Source organism: Euprymna scolopes, chromosome 12 (assembly GCF_053919585.1).
Source record: "Euprymna scolopes isolate OS-2025 chromosome 12, ASM5391958v1, whole genome shotgun sequence".
NCBI classification, from domain to species: domain Eukaryota; kingdom Metazoa; phylum Mollusca; class Cephalopoda; order Sepiida; family Sepiolidae; genus Euprymna; species Euprymna scolopes.
The window spans coordinates 6,551,928-6,577,223 of NC_136493.1; the positions used below are offsets into that span (position 1 = coordinate 6,551,928).

The 25,296-nt window shown below is 33.0% G+C and overlaps 1 protein-coding gene across 1 annotated transcript in view; it reads left to right on the plus strand.

Annotated features, from left to right (window-relative positions):
• LOC145291154 (DNA mismatch repair protein Mlh1-like) overlaps window positions 1-9,499 on the plus strand; it is a 94,101-nt gene extending 84,602 nt beyond the window's left edge. Inside the window, exons 17-19 of the mRNA XM_080136683.1 lie at window positions 2,479-2,571; window positions 4,326-4,418; window positions 9,259-9,499. Coding sequence (XP_079992809.1) covers window positions 2,479-2,571; window positions 4,326-4,418; window positions 9,259-9,456 — 384 coding nt within the window. The 3' untranslated portion in view covers window positions 9,457-9,499. The remainder of the gene's footprint in view (window positions 1-2,478; window positions 2,572-4,325; window positions 4,419-9,258) is intronic.
• The last annotated feature ends 15,797 nt before the right edge of the window (window positions 9,500-25,296 follow it).

The following is a 25,296-nucleotide window of genomic DNA, read 5'->3' on the forward strand; positions in this document are numbered from 1 at the left end:
AAAAAAGAGAGAAATTGTGAGCGCAAAAAAAAAGAGAGAGAAATTGTGAGCGCAAAAAAAAAGAGAGAGAAATTGTGAGCGCAAAAAAAAAAGAGAGAAATTGTGAGCGCAAAAAAAAGAAGAGAGAGAAATTGTGAGCGCAAAAAAAAAAAAAGAGAGAGAGAGAGAAATTGAGTGCAAAAAAAATAAAAAATAGGAATAACCCGTATCACGCCAGAGGAAAAAGAGGTGAAAAAAAACAGACTGTCTTATTGATGTGCCCACCGTGGTTGTGACGCCACGGACAGTCGAAATAACGCATTTTATATTATGTAGAAGCAAGGGTTGAATGATTTGCAAAAAATGCTAGCAAAAATAAAAACGACCCTCTCTGTACAAAAGTGCCCAGTTGAGGCCAATAGTCTAAATAATCCAACTAAAAACAAATTATCAATCATCATCTAAAAAATTCCAAATATAAATTTTGATTATTTACCACTAATTTGAAATAAACATTTTTAAAATACTATTTAAACAAATATTTTATAAGGCAGCATTTTTTTTTATCTTTTGTTAAAATTTGAAACAAATAATGAATTTATTTCTAGCTTTAAAACAACATGAACTTGAATACCTATTGGAGAGAACTTGAATGCCTACTAGACAGCATCCATGGTTGTCTTCAGTCTCTCTCTCTCTATAGGGGCTTGGCCTTTAGTTCTCACATTCCATGAACAATATTTCTGACAGAGATAGAATTATTGTTTGCTATATAATTATACGAAAACTAAGAACATCACCATTTGTTTCCTTTTTCTATTCTATTTTAACCACACAGATATATGCCAAAATTGTATAATAAATTCATGTGCGCTTTTATTGTCATTTAAAATGAGTTTCAATTGTGCTTAAAACAGTGGATTCCTATATTTTACAGATATATATATATATATACTAGCAATCGGTGCCCGGCGTTGCCCAGGTGTTTTGAAGTGTATGCTGAGGAAAAAAAAACGGTCAATTTTTTTAAACTTTGACCCCTATTATGACCTCTTAACATTTATTGTTCAAGTATAGTTAATAAGTTAGATCCATGTCCAAGGAATCTATATATAAAATATCACGTGTTCAGACCTTAAATTGTAGGAGGAGTTTGGTAGAGTTCTCAAAGGTCTAATTGTTGAATATTGACCACTTAATCGCCAAATTTCTGTCGAAAACCTATCACATCGATTTTCCCAAATCTCAGTACCCTGTATATCAAATTTCGAATCTGTAGGCTTAAAATTGACAGTTTTAGCGCAGGGAAATGCACACAGACGCACAGACACACACAGATACTATCACTTATACATATATATAAACATAAACATCATATATATAAGGATAATAGTACGCCATATATATATAACAAAAGACCATTATTTACTGAAGTGAAAGGAAAACCCGGGGGAACTTTACCCAAAAATAAATCTATATTTTTTTGTGTGTATTGATAGTCTGGTACTTATACAGTTTAGTGACGGCATTAAAAAATGGAAATATTGAAAAAAAAATTTTATTGTACGTAACTGTTATAGACTGAAGTTCTCCGAAAAAAAATTTCACTTCATTTGATCAAGTAGTTTTTTTTTTTTACAGCGAAAAACAATGATTTATCACGGCGAGAACTTCAGTCTATAACAGTTACGTACAATAAATTTTTTTTTCAATATTTCCATTTTTTAATGTCGTAACTAAACTGTATAAGTATCGATAGTCTTATCAACACCCCTTTTTTCTATTTATTTAAAAAGAAAATACAATTTTATACAAATTCCCTATTAGTTTCTTTTTCGGTTCTCTTATACGAGGATCATCTTTATTTAACTATTACGTGTAATTATATTCATACAGATATTCTACATGATTTATATTTGCGTAATATTTGCGTAGAAATGAAGAAAATCAAATTTACTGTGTATTTATCGTGTTGCCATAACAACGTGACGTAGCCAAGGACGGTAGTGGACGTGAGTTTGTGTGCGTGTGTGCGCGTGTTTTCGTGCTGTATTGTTTGTAGTAGTAGTAGTACTAATAATCTCTCCAGCGTTTGCTTTCTTGTTGTGTGAATGGCGGACGTTGAGTCGGAGGTTGGATTGTGGAGTTTCGTATTTTTGTAATTTGTGAATTGCAAGTTAGAAAAAAATTAAACCCTTCCAAGATGGACAATAAATAAGACCAAAATATTTTATGGTAAAGTTAAGAGCGTAAGAACTATACTTTTTTAGGAGATGTGATTATTGGATTAACCAATCAGAAATCGTCTGTGGCACACACATCTCTGTTTTTATAGATATATAGATATATATATATATATATATTTCTTAATTTTATATATAAATTTCATTTGTTTTTAATAAATTATAAAAAAAGAAAGTTATTGGTGACATTTTTTTTCATGATTGAATAAGATTGTTTTGCCAGGAATAATTATGATTTTTTTTTTTTTTTTTTTAGGATGGGAATTTATGTACGATACCCATGATTTTAGAAAACTACATTCCACCATTGGAAGGATTACCAATGTATATTCTACGTTTGTCTACCGAGGTAAAATTTTTATTGTACCATTCCCCATTTATGTATAAATATTTGATTAAGGTATATTGAAGCAGCAAGCATTTCTTTTTTGTTGCAAAAGATGTACAGGAATCACTCAGAGTGTCGTCTTTCATATTTTCACAGAAACTTTTTTTTGGATAATCATGTCATTTAGATGTGCACGTCATCAACAAATCGTTCTTCCTCTCAGAACTTTCATCCAACTCTGGCCATTATCAAAGAATTGATATTCCTCAACACCAAATTGTTGGGACAAGAGTTATTTCCCTTTGAGCAGAAATTATTTTATAGCCAGTGTTACACTAGGTGTATCAGAATTTTTGTAGGAATTTTTGACACCCCTAACACGAAACTGCGAATAAAATATAAAAAAACTCGTAATTTCTCTTTTAAAAGTGGGTTGTTTATTTTCTTTATGAATTATACTTACAAAATAAACTATTAAAGTTGTTTTAAAAGTAATAGAAATATTTTTTTTTTATTTTTTAAAAAACAGTAATGAATTTTACGAACTCAATATTTTTCAATTTTTAAACTTTAAAAATCTATCAAATTTTTTCTATTGATTCTATTTTTATGATATTTTTAGGGTCAATGTGAAATTTTATGTTCTTTCCAATAAACCGAATATAATATTTTAGACAAACGGTTTTTTTTTTAATTCACGCCCCCCCCCCCATTTTTAAGTTTCTATTAAAAAATAAATAATTAATTTACTCACCAAAGTTTTATATATCACAAATTGAAGAGAAAAGGTCAATAAATAATATATTCAAATTTTTTAAAAACAAAAAAAACTATTTTTTTTTTTTTTTTTTTAATGAAACCTTGGTCCTTGCTCCTTTAATCGAAAAAAAAAATTAGGGCTTGAATTACATTTTTCGAGGAGTTATAAGCTTGCAAAGTCGGGGTGGAATTATTCACTATTTTTCACGAAATTTCTGACACACCTAGTGTTACACTTCTCTATAAAAAGGATTTAGCGTCCCTTGTTAAAACAAAATTCCTAAATATGATTTCCAACATGAAACTTTATAGCAACTCTTACATCAACAAGGGATTGAGAATTAAGATAAAAGATTTTATTCATTTTGCTGATGTAGAACAGATAAAACTTGCCTTCGGCATATCATCTGAGAGATTAAACATCATGGAAAAAACTAAGTTTTTATCACACGTTTAGCTTATACTATTATGAATACCATATGGATTTTTATTTATGCAAATGTAAACACATTATAAAAATATTCAATCCTTTTTTTTCTCTCATTCACCTCAAGCAAGGTAGAGTATCACTTGAACGTAAGAAGCTACTATATGGGACCCTATCTACAGGGACATTATGTAGGGAGTTGAGTAACGAGATCTCTGTTTACATTACATTTAAACTTCTGCATATCAGTACAGCCTGGACACAGAAAACCAGGATGGAATTCTAAAGTCTAGCAGTTCGAGGGAAGACACTATTAGAGTCTTTTCTGACATCTAAGCACCTCAACAGTGCAGAGATGGTATTTTTTTCTGCTTGTCAGGTTAGTTGGGGTATTTATGTTGGGGAGACACAAGTTCTAGGAGTTCATCAGAGCAGATTCCATTAAAAAAACTTGTAAAACAGAAGCAGGGATGCAACATTACTGTGATGGGACAGGGGTTGGAGCTTGGTTGATAGTGCAGAACTGTTTTTGGACCTTGTCTAAATGATTACAATAGATCTGCAATTATTCTTTTATTCTTAATTTCAGGTGAACTGGGACGAAGAGAAAGAATGTTTTATGACGTTCTGCAGAGAGACAAGCGAATTTTATTCGTTAAGAAATAATGAACTACAAAATGCGGTAGGTGTCTCTTAGTATCCAATGTTTTTGATTTAATAAATGTTTGATTGATGGTAAATGAAAAAAACAAAACAATTTAATATTCATTGTTAAGTAGGCGTGAAAAACACATCATTTCTAATAGGTTTATTTTGGAGTTTCTTAGGAATTTGGAGTTTGCAAGGAATCCCCGAACCCGCATACATATCCCGGTTAGGGGAAGTTGGCTTTTGGGTCTTAGTTTTAAGGCATCAAACATTCGCCTTTCACACCCTTCCATTCTGTTTGAAATGGGTTACCAACGAGAACATATGGGACAGGAGCTTGACTGGCAGAGATGATCTTGTGGCACACACGTTTTGAAACTATTTTGTAGACCAGCAGGTGTACTTGCCCGCTGACCTGCCCAGGCATAACGGACCATTTGGTAAGATATTTATTAGCTGAATAAACGGCTGAAGAGTTTGTCCGACATATCTATTGTTGGAGAAAGCACCGAGGTGGTCAACTCAAGATCTGGCAACAGTCAAAGTTTTTTTTTTTTTTTTTTTTTTTTTTACAAGGAGGTCACCACTTATCAAGGCCCGGAAGCCACTCAGGGATAAGGGTTATTGCATGTACAGTACGTTGTACGTTAGTGTTGAGATTTCATAAAGTGTCTAATTAAGGGGGCGGTTCATCAGGAATTTGTTTACATTGGACTTGAAAACATCCAAGTTGTAGTCAGGTGGGAAACAGGCAGATGGAACAGAGTTCCACTGGCGTGCTGTTCTAAGAAAGAAGCTGTGTTCATGGAATCTACGTTTTGATTTAGGCACAGATAGAGAGTGGGGAAAATTTTTGACAGTGGCTTCAGCTAGACGGGTGTTTTTCGTAAAAGATTGGCATGGGGGGACCAGAGATTGGAGCTCAGACGAGCACTTGCCATGGAAATAACAGTAAAACAAAGACAGGCTCGCAACGTCTCTTCTGTAGGAGAGAAGTTGCAGGGAAGAGAAAAGGGCATCCCCCACTAAGCCACAAAGTCTATTTTGTACTCTGTCAAGGCAGGATAGGCTATTTTTAGCAGCTCCTGCCCAGATGTAGCAGCAGTATTCCATCCTTGGACGTACTTGGCTTTTATGTAGATAGAGAATTGCATCAGTAGTGAGATATCTTCTGGAGCGGTAGAAGGAACCCACCATCTTTCCAGCGACCTTGGCAACATACTTGATTTACGTGTAGGCATGAAGCTTGTGTCCGATCCTCCCATTTTTGGTATCCATCGCTGGAATCGTTGACTATGCTGCCAATCAATGATGGCTTTGACGCACGATGCGATTAACTCCATTGGAGCTGGCTTAACCCACCTGCCACAAGTACAAATAGTGATACAAGGTGCCTTGAATAATTTTCTAGACTTTTTTTGTAAAGGCATTTAAAATTGCTGCATATATTTTGATTTATGCATTTAAAATTGCTGCATATATTTTGATTTATGCATTTAAAATTGCTGCATATATTTTGATTTATGCATTTAAAATTGCTGCATATATTTTGATTTATGCATTTAAAATTGCTGCATATATTTTGATTTATGCATTTAAAATTGCTGCATATATTTTGATTTATGCATTTAAAATTGCTGCATATATTTTGATTTATGCATTTAAAATTGCTGCATATATTTTGATTTATGCATTTAAAATTGCTGCATATATTTTGATTTATGCATTTAAAATTGCTGCATATATTTTGATTTATGCATTTAAAATTGCTGCATATATTTTGATTTATGCATTTAAAATTGCTGCATATATTTTGATTTATGCATTTAAAATTGCTGCATATATTTTGATTTATGCATTTAAAATTGCTGCATATATTTTGATTTATGCATTTAAAATTGCTGCATATATTTTGATTTATGCATTTAAAATTGCTGCATATATTTTGATTTATGCATTTAAAATTGCTGCATATATTTTGATTTATGCATTTAAAATTGCTGCATATATTTTGATTTATGCATTTAAAATTGCTGCATATATTTTGATTTATGCATTTAAAATTGCTGCATATATTTTGATTTATGCATTTAAAATTGCTGCATATATTTTGATTTATGCATTTAAAATTGTCGCAAACTGTTTTAAAATTCAGGATTTTATTGCTCTTCATCTTATGAGATGACTGACCAATTTTTATAATTTCTGGTTCAAATGAACAGCTACAGCAGGAATTGAAATACACCCTACTAAAGTCTGATTGTCACAGCTGGTGAATTTCAAAAATGCAATCTGGATGTGAGGACACTTTAGAAGAACGATATGCAATAAAATTCTGTTTTAAACTCGGAAAATAAAATGCTGCAGGAAGGTATAGAATGCTTCATACTGCTTTTGGACCATCTTGCATGAATCGAGCATCAGATTTTGAATGGTATAAGAGATTCAAAGAAGGCAGAGAGTCTGTGAGAGATGATGAGAGGTCTGGGAGTAAGGAAGTCAGAACATTGAATTGATTTGCCAAATGAAAAATTTAATGGATAAGGACCGTCATGTATCTATAGAGACAATAAGTGCACAGTTTGATGTCAGTGTGGGAACTGTACACACAATTATTTGCAAGGAACTGAAGATGCAGAAGATTTGTGCAAAATTTGTCCCAAGAATACTCCATCCTTGTCACAGACTATTTGACCAAGATGGGCATCAAGACAGTTCCTCACCCTCCCTAAAGTTCAAACCTTGATCCCTGTGACTTTTGGTTATTCCCTAAGCCTAAGGAAAATGTTAGAAGCTGTCGGTATAAAACAATTGAGGAGATGAAAGAGGCTGACAATGATTTTTGGGTATGCTGAAAATGGGTATCGCATTTAAAATTGGCAACTGATTTTCACAATACTGAAAAGATACTTTTCCACATGTTTCATGTAGTAATGTAATGCGTCAGTCATATTTGTTTCAAACCAGAAATGACGTAATAATGAAGAGTTATTTTTTTTTTTTTTATAATAAAAATAACCCAAAAAAATAAAGAAATAAAAATTTAGTAAATTTTTACTTGGTTTTCACCTTAACATTTTCTTATAAAATGACGACTTTTTTAGGTATGCTGAGAACAAATATGGCATTTAAATTTTTCGTAAATTAGTTTTCCAGATATTAAGCAATGTCATTCTTTGTTATAAGTGATGGCCATTGTTATACACGCAAACGGGCGCATATTTTTGCTGTGTGCACAACAAAAATGTGAAGGTGGAAACCAAGTAACGAAAAAATGTCGTTTTTAATGAAAAAAAAACCCCAACAAATGAAAAAAATAGGGGAAACGTTTAAAATTACTTCTAAAAAACTTAAATATATACACTGCGCATAAAGTGCATGCGTAAATACATTTCAAATGTAAAATTAAAACAAAAGCAGTTGGTTGATCATCACAACAGAAGCTTGGTTAAAATATGCTAAGAATTCCTTTGTAACAAGATACAATATGGCCGCTGCATTACATTACTACCTGGAATATGCGAAAAAGTATGCTGGCAGTATCGTGAAAACTAGTTGCTGACTCTAAATTTAAATGCAATATTCGTTCTTAGCACACTCTACTACCCCTAGAAAACAACTTTCTAAAGGTAGGTTTTGTGTTTGCCTACCAGGCCACAATTACCGTTATATATATAAAAAAAAAAAAATATTTATCTTGATTTGAACAAAAGGAATGATAAAAATATTTTTTGTTTCCTTTCGGTAAACAAATGTTTGTTCTTCCAAAAATTTTAATTTTATTTATTTAAAATTATATCAAGTGAATTCTTTTTAAAACCAATATCTTTTGTCTTCTTGCTGTAAAAACAAATGTCACTTTTTGAAAGATATTTAAAATTGTACCATTTTAGTTGGTGGGAAGGATATAATTAGATTTTGGAACAATTCATTTTAAAAAGTTAAAATTGTTTACCTTTAGTGATATCAGATTAATCACCAGCTTTGCTGATTGGTGGATTTTTTTTTTTTTATTTAATGTATGAAAAGTGATAACTTACATACAAACATTAAATGCCTTATTATATAGATTTTGTCACTTTATGCATAATCACATTTCAATCCAAAGCCAACACTCTGATCCCCACTTGGCCCCAATTGATATGAATGGCTCTTGTCTTGAACAAGCACCCTGCTTCGACAAGCTTCTGGGACTGACCTTTACTCCTGACCTGAAATGAAAGCTTTACATCAAATCTGTTGCATCATTCTACTCCTCCAGAAGATATCTCACTCAAGACACAATCCTCTATCTATACAATACATCCTAAAATAGAGTACCGTTGCCATATTGAAGGGGGGGGGGTTGTTCGATGCTTGACAGGATTCAAAACCGGCTTCGAAATCTAGCAAGTAATGTCCTTTTTCTCCTCCTTGCAACTTCTTTCTCACAGAAGAGATGTTGCAAGTCTGTCTTTGTTCTATTGTTATTTTCATGGCAAGTGCTTGACTGAACTTCAATCTATAGTCCTGCTTCCAGAAAGACTAAGCTTCAATCTGTGGTTCCTCTATGCAAAACACTCACAGCAAAAACTCGTTTTGTTACCTCAACATAAAATAACTTGTCTTTCTTTCTTTATATTACTAAAGTCAGACATACATCGATTTATGATTTTAACAACATCAGATGTGTATCTTTCCTTTCTCCACAAGAAAATCTTTTTCCATAAATAAGTTGTATCACCACCAAAAGTCTCAGAAAAAAATGATTTTAATTATTTAATAAAAAAAATATAACATGATTTGGTTTTTAAAATTTTCCAGTAAAACTGTTTTGTAAAAAAAGTGTTGATCTCTTCACTTTTATCTCTAATGAACGTTTCGTCTTTCGACAGGAACCCATTCTTTGCTCTTCAAGTCAAACTGACGATTCTGAACAAAATCCGCATGACAACTGGAAATGGACAACGGAACACATTCTCTTTCCTGCGTACCGTGACACGTTGATGCCGCCAAAACATTTTGCCGAAAATGCAAGCGTTCTTCAAATTGCAAATCTACACGATCTCTACAAAGTCTTTGAAAGATGTTGACGCAATTTCTGTTTTTATAAATAAAAAGCAATTTACAATTCTACTTTCTTTTTTTTTTTTTTTTTTTGTACTCCTTAAGATTTGTCAGTCAGAATTTAACTGTATTTCCTTTATAATAATTTACGTTGGTTATAGTAATGATTACTGTATTTTTATAAATTATATAAGAGAAAATTACTTAATTAACATCACCTGATATTCCAAAATAGTCCCTTATCTAAGTACTGATCAGGTTGAACATTGCTTAACTTTGTTTATCAGATAACCAGTGTTTCAACTAGGTGTTCATTAATCAATGTTCAAATAATTAAAAAAAAAAGTTATCTCCCTTACATTAAAATATGAAAGAGTAACTTCCCTTGTTCCGGGTGTTGAAACCGATATAATTTTTTAACTTGTGATATTTTCACTTATCTGATGTTAATCTTTTGAAAACAACAAATAACATTTTTATGTTGAACCAGCAGGCTGACTAGGTATCGCCCAGATGGAATAGTATGTAAGTGCATTTGGAAATTATTCAAAACAATTTATTTTGCTTTACCGACTCATTTCTGACTTATTTGTGTAAATATATATACACCACTTCTATAGTATTAAAAAGAATATTTTCTTATTTGTTTTAGGGGGGGGGATGCGGTTATAAGAATGCACCAATAATAAGAATGAATAAACTTATGGAGGTATTTGGGGGGAGGGGTCACCACTTGTAAAATCTCCATTTTTATTGGGGTTTTGCTTTGGGGTGTTCATAATTGGAGACAGATGCGAGACGCGGTAAAAAAAAGAACAAAGCCAAGAAAGCGTTGAATGGCGTACATTCACGCAAGAGATATTTAATGTGTTTAGGAAAGGATTACAGCAATAGAAGGAGTGGAATGTTTGTGAATATTAAGAATTCTTGTCGAGCAAGGAAAAGTCTTTAGTTGAGATATAGAAAAGTTCTGATGTCGACAGTTTCAAACCCATGCAATGCATGAGTCTGAAACTGTCATATCAAAACTTCTCCGCTCAATTATATGAATTATTTTCTTTCTTAAAAGTTATTAAAGAGTTTGTTCATTGCTTTTTATATTATTAGAAAGAAATTGAAAGAATGTTTAAATGTTGTGTGTGTGTGTTTGTGTTAAGTTGCAATAGATTTTAATCATTTTTTTTAGTGCCAACAGGTTCCCATTGGGGCACTGTTGCATGCATGCTGTCTGTTCTGGATTCAAGTATGGAAGAGAGGGAAAAGAGAAATGTTTAGGTTCAACCATTTTATTTACTTCGTCACGTGATCAATTGGTCAGACATGACGTATGATTGGGCCAGCTGGGAGCTAAGCTGTGTGCCTGCGCCAATCAGCTTGGAATTTGTTGATGAAAACTCACTGGTTTCGCCACAGGCTCTTCCAGGAAGCTTTTTAAAAAATCTGTGCTTATTCAGAGTAACACTTATAGCGATAAACAATAATGAAAAACTTTTATCGGGTACCTACTTGTCACGGAATGAAGATGATATATTCTAAAATCACAAAAATTTATCAAGTATTTTTTTATTCAAAAAACAAAAAAAAAATTGCCGTTTTTTTTTGTACTGATAAGTGAAGACCAAAGCCATTTTAAAATTCTTCAAATTTTATTTTTAACTTTTAAAATGACCCTTCTAAAAAAAATTGTTTCATTATTTGAAAATTTTATTTTTAACTTTTAAAATGACCCTTCTAAAAAAAATTGTTTCATTATTTGAAAATTTTATTTTTAACTTTTAAAATGACCCTTCTAAAAAAAATTGTTTCATTATTTGAAAATTTTATTTTTAACTTTTAAAATGACCCTTCTAAAAAAAATTGTTTCATTATTTGAAAATTTTATTTTTAACTTTTAAAATGACCCTTCTAAAAAAAATTGTTTCATTATTTGAAAATTTTATTTTTAACTTTTAAAATGACCCTTCTAAAAAAAATTGTTTCATTATTTGAAAATTTTATTTTTAACTTTTAAAATGACCCTTCTAAAAAAAATTGTTTCATTATTTGAAAATTTTATTTTTAACTTTTAAAATGACCCTTCTAAAAAAAATTGTTTCATTATTTGAAAATTTTATTTTTAACTTTTAAAATGACCCTTCTAAAAAAAATTGTTTCATTATTTGAAAATTTTATTTTTAACTTTTAAAATGACCCTTCTAAAAAAAATTGTTTCATTATTTGAAAATTTTATTTTTAACTTTTAAAATGACCCTTTGAAAAAAAATTGTTTCATTATTTGAAAATTTTATTTTTAACTTTTAAAATGACCCTTCTAAAAAAAATTGTTTCATTATTTGAAAATTTTATTTTTAACTTTTAAAATGACCTTTCTAAAAAAAATTGTTTCATTATTTGAAAATTTTATTTTTAACTTTTAAAATGACCCGTCTAAAAAAAATTGTTTCATTATTTGAAAATTTTATTTTTAACTTTTAAAATGACCCTTCTAAAAAAAATTGTTTCATTATTTGAAAATTTTATTTTTAACTTTTAAAATGACCCTTCTAAAAAAAATTGTTTCATTATTTGAAAATTTTATTTTTAACTTTTAAAATGACCCTTCTAAAAAAAATTGTTTCATTATTTGAAAATTTTATTTTTAACTTTTAAAATGACCCGTCTAAAAAAAATTGTTTCATTATTTGAAAATTTTATTTTTAACTTTTAAAATGACCTTTCTAAAAAAAATTGTTTCATTATTTGAAAATTATTTTTAACTTTTAAAATGACCCGTCTAAAAAAAATTGTTTCATTATTTGAAAATTTTATTTTTAACTTTTAAAATGACCTTTCTAAAAAAATTGTTTCATTATTTGAAAATTTTATTTTTAACTTTTAAAATGACCCGTCTAAAAAAAAATTGTTTCATTATTTGAAAATTTTATTTTTAACTTTTAAAATGACCTTTCTAAAAAAAATTGTTTCATTATTTGAAAATTTTATTTTTAACTTTTAAAATGACCTTTCTAAAAAAAATTGTTTCATTATTTGAAAATTTTATTTTTAACTTTTAAAATGACCCGTCTAAAAAAAATTGTTTCATTATTTGAAAATTTTATTTTTAACTTTTAAAATGACCCTTCTAAAAAAAATTGTTTCATTATTTGAAAATTTTATTTTTAACTTTTAAAATGACCCTTCTAAAAAAAATTGTTTCATTATTTGAAAATTTTATTTTTAACTTTTAAAATGACCCTTCTAAAAAAAATTGTTTCATTATTTGAAAATTTTATTTTTAACTTTTAAAATGACCTTTCTAAAAAAAATTGTTTCATTATTTGAAAATTTTATTTTTAACTTTTAAAATGACCCTTCTAAAAAAAAATTGTTTCATTATTTGAAAATTTTATTTTTAACTTTTAAAATGACCCTTCTAAAAAAATTGTTTCATTATTTGAAAATTTTATTTTTAACTTTTAAAATGACCCTTCTAAAAAAAATTGTTTCATTATTTGAAAATTTTATTTTCTGAAAATAAAAACAAAAAAAATACACAATATGTTAAATTATTGTTTGGTTTTAAATCTTGCGTTTCGGTTGTCTTTCCGACATTATCCAAAAATAAAAGACCCTGTCGGTGGGGCATTAAAATACGCCGACTGCCCCCCTGCAGAGGGTAAAAGTCCCTCAATGGGGATCCTGGATATGACCTTAAACTATATCCAGTGGTGAGGCCCCAGCTTGTGGTCTTTGGGTAGTGTGGAGCCACCCTTTAATTACCATTGCTCCCAGGTCCACTCTGACCCGGAGTGGTAGTACCTGTTAGGGTCCCAACTATGGGTTAAATAGAAACCAACGTGAAAACAACAAATATATTCTATTAAAAAAATTTTTCTTCCAAATCTTTGAATTCGGCATTAAATAACCCGGAAAGGGTTGATATGCCGTAAAACAAAAACAGCCAACCAACCAAAAATAAAGAAAATAGATAAATTTTAAAAAAATTTGAAATGAAAATTGTCTGTCCTTGATTCTACTATGGCCGCTACTTTTTTTTCCTTATTGACGCAAAGTAAAATTTGACTTTTTTTTTACACAGGCATCACCACATCATCAAGGCCAAGAGGCCACTCGAGGATAAGGGTTAAAGAGTGTACAGTAGAAATTGGACAATATAGTAATCAATTCGGTAAATTTGTTAACTTATATGGAACGGCTCATCAAAAACTTGTTTACGTTAGATTTGAAGACAACCATATTGTAGTCAGCTGGAAAGCAGGAAAATGGAAGACAATTTCACAGGCGTGTAGTTCTAAGAAAGAAGCTTTGTTCATGGTTTTTTTCATCTTCGATTCATGACTGATTCATATATCATCCAGGCTTTTCTGTATTTTCTTTACTTTTAATTGCTGCCAATTTAAATAAGTGCCAATTTAAATAAGTGCCAATTTAAATAAACACCAAAAAGTCTTTATTATTTCTTGTAGATTCTGCAGAATGTTTTGACTCCTCATTTGCTTCCTTGTAAGTCGAGGGAAAATTAAATATTGTTTCTGAATTTTGAAATGATTCATAATTTGGATTATTCCGACAACTGTTCTCAACTTTTTTTTTTTTTTTTTCAAAACGTTTCGATTAATGTAACCCCCAATCTTTTTCAGGTCTATCTTGAAATCAAGGATCTAAACAGAATTTCAAACAGAATCCTTTATTTAATCCATGGAGGTAGCATGCTCTTGTTCCGTAAGCCATGACTGGGTATAGTTCTAAGTAATTCCCAAGTGTAATGTTGAGTGTCGCCCACACTTAGGATTGAACTTTCAATCTTCAGAAAAGTATAATGTACAACTGAATTTTACCCAAGAAATTTATGACCAAATACAGTGGCAAATTACTTGGGACTTCTACCCCATCAGAAGTGATGGAACAAGAGTATGCTACCTCCTTGGATTAAATAAAGGATTCTATTCAAAATTATGTGCAGAATCTTGAATTGGCCAGAAAGATTCTCAAGTCCGATCTGAAGAAGATCAGAGGTTACATCGACCAAAACGTTGTGAAAATAACACGCAATATGAGAAACGTAGTCTGAAGAATCCAAATAATTTTATTGATAAAATGTTGACAATGAAAAATAGCTGATAATGATGAGAGTTCAGGGTATCCAACGAACGTTCTGAGTGAAAGAAAAGCTGTTTAGTATGTAAGAAGTTTTGATGTCTTGTAGCACTTGTACCCCCTCGGCGTAAATACCCTTAACTAACCCTACAAGCAGCGAAATCCCACCCCTTTGCAATTGAGGTTTATAGATATCGGAAAGCCTTCTACTCTAATAGTTTCTTCCCTCAAACCACTATACATGAATTCCATCCCTGTTTTCTGCTTTCCTGACTGTACTAATCTGCAGTTTAAATTTAATGTGAACAGACATTTTGCTACTAAATTCCTCACAATTCTCTGTTAGAAATGATCACAAACAATAACCTTTATGCCCATAGGGCAATACGCCTTGTTTGGGATGAAAAAGAGTAAAAAATGGATTAAATGATTAAATAATTAGATGATTAGATAATTAAATGATTAAATAATTAGATAATTAAATGATTAGATGATTAAATGATTAAATAATTAAATGATTAGATGATAATTAAATGATTAAATAATTAAATGATTAAATAATTAGATAATTAGATGATTAAATGATTAAATGATTAAATAATTAGATGATTAGATGATTAGATGATTAAATGATTACTTAGAAGACGTAAATTACTTCCTATCAACTGAGGAAAGTATTTTGACTAATTTGAATGGAGGACAAATTTTCTCTAAACTATACTTGTTGGAAGCAGATCTACAGATAGCAGTAGATGAAAAATGCACGGGGTTGCTAATTACAAATATTTACAAATAGATGAAAAATGCTAATTAAAAATATTTACAGATGCTTGTATAAAATAAATAGTTCAATTACACTACAATAGTAAAATTCGGAAAATCAAAAAATTGATTAAAAAAATGGTATCTACTGACTTTTTATGTCGATTTCAACTAAAAGCAATAATATCTACTTAATTGGCATGTCAGAAGTGTTAGCATAATACCGATTTATGTGCCCTTGATATGAATCTCCCTACCTTTGCATTGGAGTAATTACTCCAGACAGTGCTTAATTGTCATTGTAACATAAAGACTCACGTTGTAAGTTAAAATTGAAATGTAGTTTTCTGTTGTCATCCATTTCATATTATAATTATACATGGTTGTTAGAAGTAGGATATAATAAAAAGATAATAAATAAATACATTGTGCATAGAACAGCCTATCCCAAGTCAAGAACAGAAATTTGCGTGAAGACAACGGACACACGTGCGTAAGTTTGAATACCTCTTAAACCCCTGCCCTCTTACTTGCACCTAAATCGTTCATTCATTAATGCCTCATACATTTTATGCATTTTGACCTTTTTGTCTACAGCAATAACTGAAAATATCTAACCCATACGAAACCCCCATCAAAACAGACTGAAATTGACTTAATAATGTTCACGATGCACCAACAACAACTTGCCATGCAAGAATGAATGACACACCTTATGGCACGTTTATTTCCTGCTGAGCAACTCATACTAGCACCATTTTTGTGCCACCTATGTGTTAAAGCCGACCATCTAATCATTGAACCAAACTCATCAAACAATAAATGGATCATCTTCAAAGATGCATGGCTCCATCATAAAGAAAAAACCCAAAACAAGCTATGATCGACATGTATTTTGTCTATTAATGAAATTCTGTTCGATTTCATGATTCCAGATGCTCTAAATAGAGGAACAACTGCTAGGATACATCAAATCTATTGCAATAAAGTCCGTCCACCCTGAGGTGTACAGGCAATAATTCTTTATCATGAAGCAAGGTGATGGGAAAACTATCACATCTTTTTATTTTCCGATTGAAGTTGCAAACGCTGCTCTGCACTTTCAAAAGGCAATGTGGTTGCAACAACCAATGATGTACAACCTCATTTTCTGATATGATCAAATCCCAGATCATTGCCAGCTTATGGGACATCTCCCACCAAGATAAATTATGCCACAAATGTGGAAAAGAAAACCATTTTTCTAATAGATGCCACAGCAAAGCATTATCTAATGCCATAATAGATGACCATCCTAATGACAATCAGAGTGAAGACACCTCTTTCATATCGACCATGAGTATGCAGCCCAAATGACTGAAGGGAGAAGGAATTCCACATGGTGCATAGACCAACAACCAGTTCACACCAGGATGACCAGAGCCACCCTCATTCATTAATATTACAGTCATATTGAATACAATGGCTCACAAGCACCTTGAATTTGATGCACACAGATGTGAAACCACGAACCACTCAATTAACTACCATGGCAGATACTGCGGCTCAAACCAGTACAGCTGGAGAGGATATATTGAATGATTTCAAGTGCATTTTAAACATCTATTGTGCACTAGACATCAATTATGTGCTGTAATCAACAACAATTTGCCCATCATGGGAACCCTAATCACCACATTAACACTTGGTGATGTAATATGCTCAGAGATAATTTACATTACATCAATTAAGGGCCTAAAAAAATATAGAGGATTATCGACAATGACTTTCTAACACAAATTAGGGGTCAGGTAGCCACAACAAAAGTAGACTATAATCTGGCTAACAATACATTAGCTCCTTGCGGTTACCCATCCAGATCATCTTGCTGCCATTCCTCACACCACCTGACTACCGCAATGGCCTAGAAAATTGGATCAAGTGTCACTTTGCCAGCAGTGCATTCAACATGTGCACACACCAATAGTTGCAGACAATGATGGGTGAATCACTCAACATGAAATTTATAGACAACTACCAACTCAAAGCCGTTCACAAGCCAATCCCAGTCCTCCACTATTGGAAAGAAGCTGTCAAATCGCAGCTAGATGCTGATGTGGCACTGAGCATAATTGAACCAGTGCCACCCGGGACCCAAATAGCATGGTGTTCCAGGATGATCACAGTTCCCACAAAAGATGGCAGCCCATATAGAACAGTCGACTTGCAAAATTTGAATGCAGCAAGAAGACAAGAGACACACCACACACCCTCTCCATTTAACCTTGTCAACACAATACTCCCAGGAAAAAAGAAAACCATCCTCAATGCATGGAGTAGATATCACATAACAAACTGCGGCAGATACCAATATTTTCAAGCTCCCCAAGGTCTCCAAGCATCTAATGATGGCTACACAAAGATATTCAACACCATTATGGAAGGTTTCTGTCATGTGACCCGTTGGGTGAATGATTCCATTTTATGGGATGATGATATAGCAATATCTTTTTGACACACTATTAGATTTTTTTTTTATACTCATGTTTATCCCTTGCAAAGCATATCGCCACTTGGACGAAACGGGCTACTATGCCTAGGAAAAATTAACAAGATATTTGTTTATGTTACATTTAAACTTCTGCATATCAGTACAGCCAGGAAAGCAGACAACAGGAAGGGAATTCCAAAGTCCAGCTGTTCAAGGAAAGAAACTATTAGAATAGAAAGTTTTCTGGCATTTAGGGATATCAACTGTGAAGAGGTGAGATCTTATTGTTAAGCAGGTTTGTCGAGGATATGTACGTCGAGGGGGTACAAGTGAAATGAGTTCATCAGAAAACATTCCATTAAAATATTTGTAAAACAGGCACATTGTGGCGATGGGACAGGGGCTGGAGCTTAGTTGTTAAAGTGGGACCGATTAGATTGACAACTCTTTTTTGGACTTTATCTAAGAGGAAGAGACTAGTAGTAGCTGCACCAGCCCAGATATGGCGACAATACTCCATGCACGGGCGGAGTTTGTTTATATATATATATATATATATATATATATATATACATATATGTACATACACATATTCTGCTTTAAACTTTTATTTAAAAGTTTTTGCCTTCCAACTTAAAATCATAACTTTAAACCATGGTATACGTTAGACATGGTAAAATATTTTTCTCCTTTAAAATTTAAAAAAGTACTTAAACTTTTTCTTTTTGTAAAATTCAATTTTCACCCCAAACAAGGCACAGTGCCACTTTGAAGTAGGGGGTACTATCGGGGACATAAGTTGCAGGGATATTATGAAGGGAGATGAGCAGCAAGATGTCTGTTCACATTACACTTGAACTTCTGCATGTCAGTACAGTTGGGAAAGCAGAATCTCAGAAGCGAGTTCCAAAGTCTAGCAGTTCTGGGGAAGAGACTATTGGAGTAGAAGGCCTTCTTACACCTAGGGATCTCTACTGTGAAGGGGTGGGATTTAGCTGCTTGTCGGATTTGTCAGAGGTATTCATGTCGAGGGAGTACAAGTGCTTGTAGTTCGTCAGAGCATTCACCATTAAAGTACTTGTAGCACAGGTAGAGGGATGCAACATTTCGTCGATGGGACAGAGGCTGAAGCCTAGATGACAGTTCAGGACCTATCAGGTTGGCGACTCTCTTTTGAACCTTGTCCAGGAGTGAGAGACAAGTAGCAGATGCATCTAGCATGGTAGAGAGAGCCCACCTTTCTCGTAGCAGCCTTGAATGTTCTCAATGTATCTATTCCAGTTCATGTTTCCTGTGAACGTTAAGCTGAGGAGTTTAAAGAAAGTACTTTCGGGTAATGTGTTCTTGGCCATTTCTATTGGTGGTAGAGAAGGTTTCTTGTAATTATTGAAGGAAACAAGCTTAGTCTTGGCAGCATTAAATGTGACCATCCATTTTTGTCCCCATTCCACTACAGATTTGAGGTCATCCTCTAGTGTTTCTGCCATTTCCTTGGATATGTGTTAATTTATTTTCCCCTCGTGCCTGTTATAGAGAGTGATGTCATCGGCAAATATACCCATCTCCGAAACAATTTTATCAGAGAGGTTATTTATGAATATCAGGAATAATAAAGTTTCAAGAATAGACCCCTGGGGCACTCCCGCATTTATATCATATTGTTTAAATGTATTACCATCAAGGACAACCTGGATTTTTCTCTTACTTAAGAAAGATTTAATTACATTATGTATTCTTCCAGTGATACCATATGATCTAATTTTCCTTAAATCATTGTGCCACGGGATCATATTCAACTCAGATAAATTTTATTTCGCAAAAGACATGTGGAGTTTTCCGATTTTGACATCTTATTAACAGGGTATAAACCATCTCAAAAATTGGTCGAGGGAAGTGATCAGAAACTTTCCATCCCCCCAAAAATATAACAGAAGTCAGATCTTTCTTTGGTCTGATTAACCAGGTTTCATATGCGTTTGCCCAAGCACCCATTATGTCACATTTCAGGGAACTGCTTAAACATAACTGGGATGATATGTTGGAGTAACTCTTTCAACAGTCTAAAGATAAAATCCTAGACAGCATCCAAGATGGCGTTCAATCATTCAAGGTAAATCGTCCAACATGCCTGACTCGAGTCAAACAAGAATAGGATTTATTCTACTCCAAAAATATTGTGAGTGTGCATCCACAGTGGACCACCTTTGTGGGCACGGACACTGGAAGATTGAATATGTTGGCTCCCAATTCACTAGACCTGCTGAGAGCCATTACACAGGGGAAGCTTTAGCCATAAAGTTTGGTTTGAAAAGCTGCAAAATGTTTATTTTGGGCTGCCTCCACCTGATACGCGACATTGACCATAAAACCCTTGTGCCAATATTCAATGATTGTGACTTGGATGATATCACTAAAGTCACAACAACTGAATCAGACATTGAAGAAGTATTGCAAGTTGAAATAGAATCCCAGTATAACCAGGAAACATCAGCCATCAAAATAGCATCATCAATAGAAAATGAGTTTCCTGAACATAAAGATCATCTACTACTCAAACCTTAAAAAGTTATGGAAGATGCGGAATAACTTGTACATGGTTCAGTCTATAGTACTTAAAGAAGGACATATATTAATCCCCAAAAAGTACACTGTGAACTCATCGACCAGCTTCATATTGGCCACCAAGGGGTCAATAGCACGAGAAGCAATGCTAGACAACGTTCTATTTTTGGCCTGGTATTGGTGCATAATTGCAAGAAAGACGTAATGCAAACATTGCGACAGCATTGCCTCATGAAACCATAAAGAACCCATACTCGCACCTGTCCAACCAGATTATCCCTTCCATTCAACATTCATACCTTCAACATGGCCGAATGAAAAAATATAAAATATGCTGACAGAAACTCAGGTTGGATAGAGACCACTTCAGTGCACTGGGATGCCAGTCTCCACACTATGTAATATTTTATGCAGGTACTTTGTAAGTTATGGTGTGTTGTGCTGGAGGAAATTGCTTGCGATGATGGACCCCTTTACAACTCTGATGAATGGAAGACATGTCTAGAGACATGACGCATATCCCTGCAAGTATCATCAGCCTATTATCCTCAAAGTAATGGCAGAGCTGAGGCAGCTGTCAAACACATGAAACAGATACTCATAACAAACATTAAACTTTCAATAGAGGCGACGGATTTTACCAAGATCAGTATTGTTTTAAAGTTCGATCTTTCATACGACAAATATCGAAAAATTGGCTAAAAACATTAATATCTTCCCCTTCAACTAGGCACTTTTCTACAGGGGGGGGGGTCACTTTTTTCGCCGATATTTTTGAAAGTTATCCTCTCCTTTAGATTGTCTAGCCTTAATTTTAAAAATGTTGCTTCCGGTTTGGCAGTGGTCGTAACAGTAAAAGCACTTCTACTACAACGCAACCGTAACCGTAACCGTAACTGTAACCCTAACCAGACATAAGTGCATCACCAGCAGAACTTTTAATCGTTTGTCCCTTGAATGACCACTTATCAAACCCTACAAAATCCCCCCAGGAATGGCTGGAACTCTTTTACATGCATGGGCAATCAACCAGTAGTTCATAAACAACACCAAACACACTGAGAACAGGCAACAGCTTGACCCATTAAATGTTGGGGAGCACGTGTCTATTCAAAATCAACATGGGTACAAACCTCTACACTTGGACAACACTGGCACAGTTGTTGAGACCCTCCCCCACAGACAGTACCATATATGAGTTTATGGCAGCAGAAGAACTATACTCTGAAACCACCATTACCTCGACAGAATAAACACAGATAGACGCAAACTGGTCCATGATGACACCTTACTAGATGCCTTACCAAACAACAAGATTGCCTCTCTTACCCAAACCAATACACCTAGAAAGCCAACACCCTCAAACACAAATACCGTCGATACCGCCTACCACACCAAGAACAGTAATAGGGAAGAAACATCTGCAAACTTCAGAGACAATACAAAACAAAGAACTAGAAACTCGTCTGTAACAAATGATTACTGGCCAGATTTAATGTCTTCCAACTCGGATGATATTTTTCTGTCTTCCTTTAAAAAAAAGATACATGTTAACATAATACCTGATTTATGTGTCCTTGATACGAATCTCCCTACCTTTGCATTGGGGCAATTACTCCAGACAGGGGTTAATTGTCATGGCGACCTAAATAAAGGCACTTACTCGCGTTGTAAGTTAATATTGAAATGTTGTATCCTGCTGTCATTCCTACACATACAAGAGCCAGACAATATTTTCAGACATTTACTTTCCGAGTACCGTAGAGTGGCGAAATTCCGTCAATAGAATAGCATAAACATATAAAGACAATACCTGTAATAAAAATTGAAGAAAATCGATTAGGTAACAAAAAATATTTAATTTTCATCATTTTTTACAAAACACATGCAACATTATTTGAAAAACTGTTAATAGTCTGTAATATCTTTCTTCTCAATAACTTTTATCAATCTTTCTTCATAATGATCAAACATATACACAATAATATCTCTACGTGTTTCTATTAGTTGTTTTTTGGCATCTAGTATTCGTTTCCATAGTTGAGCCTCTTTCGTTATTTCAGGTCCATCATAGACAAGTTGCGCAAGCATTTCCCAAACATTTTCCATTAAATTTAGATCTGGGCTTTTTGCAGGTCATTCCAAAGTAGTCATATTCACTTTAGCCATCTATTCTCTCATGAGTTTTGACACATGGATGCTGCAATTGTCTTGCTGCAGAACGAAATCATTCCCCATCTCTCTTCTTATCCTTGGTAGGGCTTTCTCGTCCAGCAACTGTTTGTAGCTTTTGCTGTTCTGTCGTCCTTTCAGCCACTCCAACTATATATTTCCATTAGCAAAGATCATACCCCAAACCATAACTCCTCCTCCTCCTCCTCCTCCTCCCATCTGTCGTTTATTCAGTACAACAGGCTCCCTCCTACTCGACAAAGTACATCATCCATCGGGCCCATCAAACTTGAAACGCTTCTCATCTGTAAATATAACCTTCTTAAAGTCAACATGCTTTGTTAACCACCTTTTAGCACTCTCCAGTCTTGCTCCTTTGTGTTTCTTTGTTAGTGTAATTTTTTCTTAGCCTTTGCATACTTCCAACCAATCCTGTAGTATTTTTTGTACTGTTTGGACGTTTACATCCAATTCACATTTCTCTTTCACTTTTCTTGCTGTAACTTTTTCTCCAGATGTCAAAAGCTGTGTCACAGTCCTCTTCATTCTCCTTTCAGTCCTTTTGCCATTTGAGCTTTTCCGTCCTCTCTTTTTTTTTTTTGCTCGGAGTTTGTCTTCAGCATGTATTCAACCGTTGATTTTGATAGCTTCAAATCCATAGCGATCCTTCTGATGCTAAGGCCATCTTCTCGCTTCTTCCGTGCCAAACAAAGACTTTTTTTGAATGCATTTTACTTCATTAAATTTAATTGTTTTGCCAGTAGAATAGAACAGATAATTGATTCTAATGATGACAGCTAAGTGTACAAGCAAAAAATTTGCAAACAGCAACATATACATGACCATAGCTCTTAATAAAATAGAATATTTTGTCTTGTCCGAAAAATAGTGTCGCACAAGTTTTTACACAAATCACAAAAAACTAAAATTATCAAAGCCAAACTAAAAAAATGATTACACTAGTAGTGGATTTTCACTGCTCAACTATATACTTACAGTCTCAAAAGTTTTTGGCACTAGTAACCACTTCGAAATATTTTTTTCAAAGTGTCCGAAAAATATTGTATAATGTTTTGTACTATAATTAAAATCTGTAAAAACTTGAATAGCAAGTCTTGGGAACCAAAAATAAAAACCAGTTAAAAATAAATCATACACTATCCATTATGAAATCTCTACAGCTACATACCTAGAAAACAAGGCTATTAAACCTGACATAGTGATATGGGACAAGAGGAAGAAAGTAGCAACCCTAGTTGAAGTAAGCGTCCTTAATGACGCTGGCCTTAACAGAGCTGAGAAAATAACAAAATACCAATGACTTATGTACGACATGAAAAGAAACTGGAATCTTAAGAAGATATCAGTCATTCCAATCATTAATTCTAATCATTATAGGAGCAACCGGGCTAATGAAAAAGAATTAAAAAAATATCTGGCAAATATACCCAGTGAACCAAGTACAAGCGAAATACAAACAATTTCATTTAAAAAAACCGTTAGAATCTTAAAAAGATCTCTCGGTTGGAGTAACTAAAAAAATAGAGGAAAATGTATAGCATCCGGTAGAATGCCTCATCCCCAACAAAAACAAAATGATACGATAATTGTACAAGAAGTACTTACATATAAAAAAAATAACAATCATTCAATCATTATCATAAAAAAACGTCCCATATTTCATAGTTATGATTGTTAACACACAATTTATTAAAAACTTAGCAATAGTTACACCCTATTTACCTCCTCTAGTAACTCTCTGGTATTTTTTTTTTTTTTTTTTTTTGCTAATTTTCGTCCAAAATGTTTTCTTTAATAATTTTTTCTCTCTTATCGTTTTTCGTAATTTTTGGATATATTAATTACTGTAACATGACAAGTGGATACCATTGGTTTTTCTTGAAATTCAATATAAAAAATTTCTAATTTTGCTATTATATTGTAGTTGCACCAAATAAATATATAAAAGAAACTAGTTGGAATATAGGATAAAAGTTGTGCCGACAATTTTTTGAACAAGTTTATGATATCAAATGTGAGTTTGCTATAACATACCTTGATGATATATTAATTAAAAGGAAAACCTTGATGACATATTTATGAAAAACAAACAAAATTCTTGATGACATATTAATTAAAAGTAAAAAAACTTGATTGCATATTAATTGAAAGCAAAAATAGAGAAGAGCACGCAAAACATATTTAGGAAATTGTTATAAGGGACATAACTACGTATCGAACCGGATACGAAACAGTGTATAAAAGAGCTACCATTTTAAGGTTAGGCGTCTTGTCTTGTTTGCAGTCTTGCGTCCTACCAGTCTTGCGTCTTGCATTCTACAAGTGTACTCCGGTTAACCAAGCTTCCCAGGGACGAGCGTTTAGCTCTCACACGCTAATTTCCTTTTTCTTTACCTTCATTTACATTTGTCTAACTTCAAAAGCAAGTAGCCATTTTGTATTTGTATTATTACGAAGTACTAATAAACCTTTTTGTTATGCATCCCACTCGGCGTATTTTGTCATATTATTATATACCGTTGAACAGGATATAACAGTTGGCGAACGAATATGATTCGTTATCTCTTAACAGAGATAAATTACCGTATTTAAAGGACTGTGTACTATTCAATGATTTTTTGACGAAAATTTACAAGGATTTCGTTACTGAACTACCATTAAGATCACGTACGACAAAGAACTATTCGAGTTTTCCTACATAAACTAGTGGAAAGTACTGATTTCTCCAATAAGAACTCACGGAAAGGCAATAAAATTGTATTTGAAAGATATTGTCATAACA